At 42.8% G+C, this 7,732-nt stretch overlaps 1 protein-coding gene across 1 annotated transcript in view; it reads left to right on the top strand.

Annotated features, from left to right (window-relative positions):
* Nucleotides 1-5,145: 5,145 nt before the first annotated feature.
* bend4 (BEN domain containing 4) overlaps nt 5,146-7,732 on the top strand; it is a 49,468-nt gene continuing 46,881 nt past the window's right edge. Inside the window, exon 1 of the mRNA XM_085969375.1 lies at nt 5,146-5,863. Coding sequence (XP_085825501.1) covers nt 5,386-5,863 — 478 coding nt within the window. The 5' untranslated portion in view covers nt 5,146-5,385. The remainder of the gene's footprint in view (nt 5,864-7,732) is intronic.

Below are 7,732 nucleotides of genomic sequence, written 5' to 3'. Positions count from 1 at the left end.
GGGCAATGGATCAAGTCCTGCAAGGGATTCCAGGGACCCAGTGTTATTTGGATGACATCTTGGTCACGGGCGAAAATGAGAGTGATCACCTCGCCAACTTGGAGAAGGTGCTCACCAGATTAAAGGAGTATGGGCTACGAGTTAATCGCCACAAGTGCGAGTTTTTCCAGAAACAGATCTCATATTGTGGCCACGTCATCGATGAAGAGGGGTTACATAAGTCCCCTGAAAAGATTAAGGCAGTAGTCAAGGCTCCAGCACCGGAAAATGTGTCACAACTGAGGTCGCTCCTCGGGCTGGTAAACCAGTACCACAAGTTCTTACCAAATTTGTCCACGGTATTACACCCACTGAACACCCTACTGCAAACAGGGGTACCATGGAAGTGGAATGACGAACGTAGACAAGCTTTCCAGAAGTGTAAAGAATTGATCACATCAAAAGAGGTGTTGGCCCATTTCAACCCAGCACTACCAATTCGTTTGGCATGTGATGCATCACCCTATGGTATTGGAGCGGTGCTGTCGCACAAATTCCCAGACGGGTTGGAGAGGCCAGTAGCCTTTGCGTCTCGGTCACTAACCTCAGCCGAGCGCAACTACGCCCAGATTGACGGGGAGGCCCTCAGCCTAGTATGGGGAGTAAAAAAATTCAACCACTATCTGCATGGGCAGAAGTTCACCTTGCTGACTGACCACCAACCACTGTCTCCATCTTTAATCCTAAGAAGGGCGTTCCAGTGATGACTGCACAACGGTTACAAAGATGGTCCCTGTTTCTAGGAGCGAATCAATATGAAATAGAATATAAAGGCACGAAACAGCATGGGAACGCTGATGGGCTATCGCGCCTGCCACTGCCTACTGTGGAGGAAGCACCAGCAGTGGACCCTATCGAGATATTTTATTCGTCAATAATTGAACAATTGCCAGTAACGAACGCGGATATAGAGAAGGAGACCCGCAATGATCCAACGCTGTCTCGGGTATATGATTTGACGGTGAGGGGATGGCCAACACATGGCGACTCACTGTTGCCAGCATTCTCATCCAGAAGAGAACAGCTGTCAGTATGCCAGGGGACAGTGATGTGTGGATCCCGAGTGGTGATTCCACCCAAGTTAAGGGAGAGAGTGCTAAATGAGCTACATGAAGGTCATCTGGGGGGAGTGAAAATGAAAAGCCTTGCTAGGGCTTATGTGTGGTGGCCGGGAATCGATGAACAAATCGAAGACCTAACCAAGAGCTGCTCAGGATGCCAGAAGGTCCAAAATGCACCACCACATGCTCCTCTACACCCATGGGAGTGGCCCTCCTCTCCATGGCAACGGGTGCATATTGATTTTGCTGGTCCATTCATGGACTCAATGTTCTTAATAGCAGTGGATGCTCATTCGAAGTGGCCTGAGGTGATAAAAATGTCCTCAACCACTACAGAGAAAACGATTGCAGTCCTACGGACCATATTTGCCAGAAACGGCTTGCCAGAGCAGATTTGCTCTGATAATGGACCACAGTTTGTGTCCGAAGAGTTTCAAAAATTTATGAGAAGGAATGGGGTAAGGCATTACACATCCGCCCCATATCATCCAGCCACAAATGGCTTGACGGAGAGGTTCGTACAAACCTTTAAGAAGGCGATAAAGGCCATGTGCGACGATGAAATTCCACTACAGCATAAGGTGGACAATTTCTTATTAGCCTACCGAAACGCGACACATGCAGTTACCAACCAGACCCCGGCCATGATGTTCTTTAACCAAAGGCTGAGATCTCGCCTGGACTTGCTCAGACCAAATGTGTGAAGAAATGTTGAGGACAAACAATTCCAGCACATCAATGAGAAGCCGACAAGGAGCTTCAATGTAGGACAACCAGTCTTGGCCCGTGACTACCAAACAGAGAAATGGCAACCCGGAACGATATGCACAAGGCAGGGGCCATTAATGTACACAGTGGATGTCGGGGAGAACATTGTGTGATGTCACGTCGATCAGATCTTAGCGTCACAGGAACGAGTCAACCCCATGTCTCGAGTACCTGGGGATGAACCCGACATACCGGTAGCATCTACCTCAGAACCAGTAGCAGTGGAAACCGATGAACTAACCGATGAAACGGGGCCAGAATCGCCTCTGCACCAAGAACGAGAACCTCAGGAAAGGCGCTATCCTGAAAGGGTCAGGAAGCCGCCCCAAAGACTGAATCTATAAATGGACTATTGTTGTTTAATGTACATGTTAAAGTGTTAATTGTTATTTGAATATTAGGGGTACTACTAATCTAAAAGGGGAGGAATTGTAGTGTATGTACCTTTAAGAGAGAACTACTTTTACAGCTCCTGTATACTGTAGTACCGGCAGTGACCACACCTGTATATAAGCCTTGCGCATGCCTCTGTACCCCCAGTCTTGAGACTACCCTCCTCCAGTAAATACCTGTTTATTGTTAAGTTACAGCATCCGTGTGGTTATTGAAAAACATCATACTCTCAGAATCACGGATCTAACACAAAATGGGTGCAATTTGTGCCGGAATCGCCGTTTGCGCCCAAACTCTACCTCATTGTAAATATTTTGTACAATATGTATGAATCAATCAAAGAGTAGATTGAATTAATTAAAATCAGTTTTAAATTACAACAGATGTCCCTGTAACTTGAAGATTTTTCTGAAAACAGCAAACTCGCCTGATAAGAATGTCCTTATCACTGTCAGCAGTGTATAAGCATTTTCATGCTGACTTACAGCTATATAAAGGATATTGAATTGGTGATGTACAAAGTAGCATGATTATTAATTGCCCTTTTGTGGTGCACTTGTATTTACTTGCTGTTTACCTTATGTGAAAACACCCCATAACTGTTCGCTCTGAAGTTCTATCCACAGAGGTACCATATTATTGGAGTTTATGTCTTTTTATACACAATCGCAATGACTCCTAGACGGCAAAACAGAATCGCTGTTTCTGTGATCAGCTGCATGTCCTTTCTGACGGAACAATGGAATTCTTGCTTCTTTCAAATTTTCAAACATAGTTGCTTCATGTCTGTCACAATTCCAGCCAACAGCTACTGCCTCTTAACTTAGGCATTTCCACTATTAGTCCTCCATCTCAATGCTCTTCACTTCACTGTCTCCTCTGATTGCATGTGGAACACTTCTCCATTGCTCAAGCTGCCTTCAAGTAGTTTGGTTTTCCCTTTTATACCAAACACTGTTTTCCCCCTCACTGACTTTTAACTCTCTATAAATGACCTGAAAACTCGAGAACTTTTTACCTCCCACAGCTTTATTTTCCTCCAATAACTTAACTTCTTTAAAAAAACACAAGCTTGGCGTCAACGCTCCACTGCTTCTCGATTCATCTCATCTTCCCTCCTACCCATTTCCAATCTTGGTGGTGTTGTGCACTATGGGCCTTCACCCTCAGATAGGTTTTCCATTTTTTTTTAAAACTACAAAAGATAGGTGAATTGCCAAGACCAATAATGCATGACTGAAATAAATAGAAGAGAAGACTAGATAAATCAAGAACCCGGAGGCCAATAATAAACAAGAGAACACTTTGGAGGTGATAGAGAGAGCTCGCTGTTAAAACTCAAAGGCCTATAGTCTCAATAGAGGGCTTTTAATATTGCTGTTGGGGGTAACCCTGCTCACATGAAGTTTGTTTGCTTTCTCTCCTTAAAAGAAAACATTTGCAAATCCAACAGGAGGAGTGAAAAAGAGCGAGTAAGAGAAGACACAGCGAGGAGAATGAGGAAAAACCAAAACATCTGCCATTCGCTGAAGCCTATGTGACAGACACAGCTTGCCATTTTAGACATATTTATGTTTTTGGCAGAATTAATGCGTCAGGTGATTGAAAATCTCACACCTGGAATTTGTTCAGCCTTGACAGGCTACTAACAATACTTGGGAAGTCCAAGTGACTAAACAACTCTGTTATTAAAAGTCAATGTTGAACACTTTTTACATCTGTGGCTTTTAATTATTATAAAATTATGTTGCTCCCCTTCATATAGAGGACTAATTGAAGTTGTACAAGGTAATACAAGGAACGTGGCTGAAATTCAACACAGCAGTGGGACAGTCCATTGAGAACAGGGAGAGCAATGTAAACGACATTAGAATCAAAGGTGCATTAACAGGGTATTAATCATTTAAGTACTTTGTAATTTGAATAAAAGATCCTTAACTTGACAGAAATTGTAAATATCAACTGCAAGTGTATTGCTTTAGATTTTTGTCCTCGAAGCTTAGTTTAAATGTTAAAGTGTAACTACAATCATATTTGGAGTATGTTATATAATCAGAGTTCTGCCTAAAACCAGTTAATGCTGAGCTTCGATTTCGAGGAGCTTCTACACAATTATTTTCTAAATAGTGCAGTTGTGGTTTTTAACAATTACGATTGCACAGTTTCGGTGTCGTGTCCCGCACAGGGAAGAATTTCCGGCCGCTGCTTTGAAACACGCCGAAATTTAATAGGAGGCAAAGTTTGATATAAAATGAACTTTTTCAAGATTTTGCGAAATCTGCGTAAACTATCCACAGCTGTTCAGCTTTACTTCACCGGTTTGAATGACCTTCTCCCAACTCTCGCCCCACCCCTTTCCAGCCGCACACAGCTCGCAATCTCGCACGTAGGCGACAATGGTGCAAGTTGAAAGCTGGCTGGTTATTATTTTTCCGGCATTCGTTTGAATATTTAAATAATACAATATACACTTGTTTTGCGATTAATCTGCAATTGTTTAAAGAACACTGCCTCTAAACAAGATGTGAAGAAAGACTGCCTATGTGTGTCGGTCTGTGTTGAACTCTTGCTGACAGGCCATTGTGTGAGTCCGTTTCAGCCCATTGTAAACACACACAAACACAGAGAGAGGGATACACAGAGAGACACACACACACAGAGACACGCACAAACACAGAGAGAGACACACACACAGAGAGACACACACAAACACAGAGAGAGACACACACACAGAGAGACACGCACAAACACAGAGACGCAGACAGAGAGAGACACACACAAACCAAGCCAGACGCAGAGAGAGAGACACACACAAACCAAGCCAGACGCAGAGAGAGAGACACTCACAAACAGAGCCAGACGCAGAGACACTCACATACTGAGACAGATACTGGGACAAGTGTATTGACAGCAGCCGAAGCTGTAAGCAGAAGTCCCGCCCTTGCGTCTTTCTCATTGGGTCGCTCCGGGGGCTGCGCCTCTGTTCGCCAGTATGTCTCCTGGGTGTAGGTCAGCGGCGCTGCCAATCACCGGTGGCCCTTCCGACTGAAAGCTCGACTGAGTGGAAGCGTCAAACCAGAAGGGTAAGAAAATCGCCCCCTCCCCCTCGCATAAGCGATCTGCAATGGAGGAGATGAACCAGGCGGAAGATGAAGGACTGCGATCGGGCACCATCTCCAAACTCTGCAAGCAGCGGAACCCCTACACTGTCCTCAAACCGTTCCCTGGGAAGAAGGTGATGGCCAGGAGGTACGAGAGACCCACCATGGTCCAGATGCCGCAACTGGCCATTGGGACTGGAGGAGGAGGAGGAGGGGCTCATCATCAGAATCACCATCATCCGCCGGTTGCCATCAACACCGAGCAGCAACAACAGCAACATCACTTCCACCATCAACACCACCAACAGCAGCATTACCCATACCAGAGTGTGTCTAACAACAGGATAGCCCTGGCAGCAGCATCAGCATCAACGTCTACGTTAGCTTCAGCATCCCAATCCCACCTTGGAGCAACGGCTCCAGACCATTCTTCTGTCAGGTACAACAACATATCCGCACATCAATCAGGAGCTGTAAACAGCAACATCAACCTCAGTGCAGGTATTGGTAAACTAGTATCCCTATTCAGAGTATCGATATGTTGTGTTCTATTTAACTCACTAACAGCCCAAAGTTTCTCTTTGAATACAGTAATTTTGTTCTTGGCTAGTTTTCCCGAGAATGGCTGAACTCCAAGTTAGTATTTTTTTTACAACCTGTATCTAGCTTGTGGAAGTACCATGGGTACAATGCAGAAATGATTTTAGTCAATGAGTTGATAAATCTGCATTGCAGCAGGAAGATAGGATTTACTCTCAATTAAAATTGTATTACTTGTTGGTATAGTTTGAACATCAAGTTTAGCTGCTGAATTCAGTTTTGTTATGATGGGTGGCAAATAAGCATAGATACAAATTGAAACTGAATACTGGAAACCTGAAATAAAAAGCAAAAATGCTGGAAATATAAAGCAGATCTGTTGGCATCTGGTTAACATTTCAGGTGGAGACACTTCATCAGAATGGCAGCCTATGCATTTTATATAAATGCTACAGTATTAATAATCACTGTTGCTTTGTTACTGTTCTTGGAGTTGATACTTGTACAGCATATTACAACATTTCTACTCTATATATAAATATTATAGATGATATATTAAAATCTGAGCGTTATGGTAAGATTAAAAATCAGAGTTCATCTTTTGAACTGTTTTAGTAAAACTGATTATGAAGTGGGAATTCCTGAGAATTTCCTTACCTTATTATTCTATTGTTTCTTTCAGTTATTGACTGAAAGGTTGTAAACCAGATGCACTACATTATCTGGCACTGATTTCCACATTATTACTGCAGAGACTATAGGAAATGCAAGAAATTAACAGCAGGTCGATCAGCACCTGAAAGAGAAAGGTAGCTGAATGTTTTGAGCATATCCCATAATCTGAACTGACCCTGTTCGGTTGGAGAAACCCCTTTTCGGATGAACCAAGGCAAATCATGACATTGCAAAGAATATAAAGAGACAGAAGGACAACAGGTAGAGGTCAAGAGTTAAAATCTAACCACTTTCAAAAAGCAGCTGATCGATTTAACAACCTATTTGCTGTCTATTAGTGAAAATAATTTGATCTTAACTCTTCACCTCTGCCTGTTGCCCTTCTGTCCTCTTTTGATAAGTCAGAGTACACCCAGAATGCAATCAGTCTCATAAAAGGAGCTTCTCTAGCTTGACTGTGCTATGTCTGATGAAAGGTTACACCTGAAGCATTGACTTATCTTTCTCTTTTAGATGCTGGTCAACTCGTCTCTCCTGGACTCTAGAGTGAGGTTAATGCGTCTCACCAGGAGTTATACTGTCACTTTTTGATGTAAAATTGGCAGTATAATTGCATCCTTTATTTAATTCTGTGCTTTCTACCTCAATTTAATTACACTGGGCCAGCTTATAGTCCTTCATGATTACTTCATAACAAATGTTTATTATTGTCTTCAGCACAGAGTTAAATTACTCTACCATTACACACTACTAGTAGTAATAAAGCTGGTTTAAACTTCAGACTGGCTACAATAGCCTGGATATTGGGAGCTTCACAGCTTGGTTTTTACTAAGCTATCTAGTTTAGTTCTCAGATTTGTTCATCAATTATGACTGGTCAGTTAGCCTCATCACTTGTAATGGTGTATAGCATATTACCATTATATTAATTTAATTTGTTCCTCACAACTTGGTGAAGTTCACTCTGGACTGTTTTCTTGCAACATTTTGTAGGTGAGTTGAGGCATATATATTTTGAAAATATATGTGATTGTGATTCCAAATGTTTTAGGTGTATTTCCTTGAACTCTCTCTTTTTTCCTGTTGCAAGTAACACCACACTTACACTTCCAGCCATGAAGGTTAGATAATGTCTGGACTGCTTCTCTATGAATG

The sequence above is a fragment of the Somniosus microcephalus genome, chromosome 2, assembly GCF_052327205.1.
Source record: "Somniosus microcephalus isolate GS21.2 chromosome 2, FLI_Smic_1.0, whole genome shotgun sequence".
Classification (NCBI taxonomy): domain Eukaryota; kingdom Metazoa; phylum Chordata; class Chondrichthyes; order Squaliformes; family Somniosidae; genus Somniosus; species Somniosus microcephalus.
This window is presented reverse-complemented; position numbering and strand designations above follow the sequence as displayed.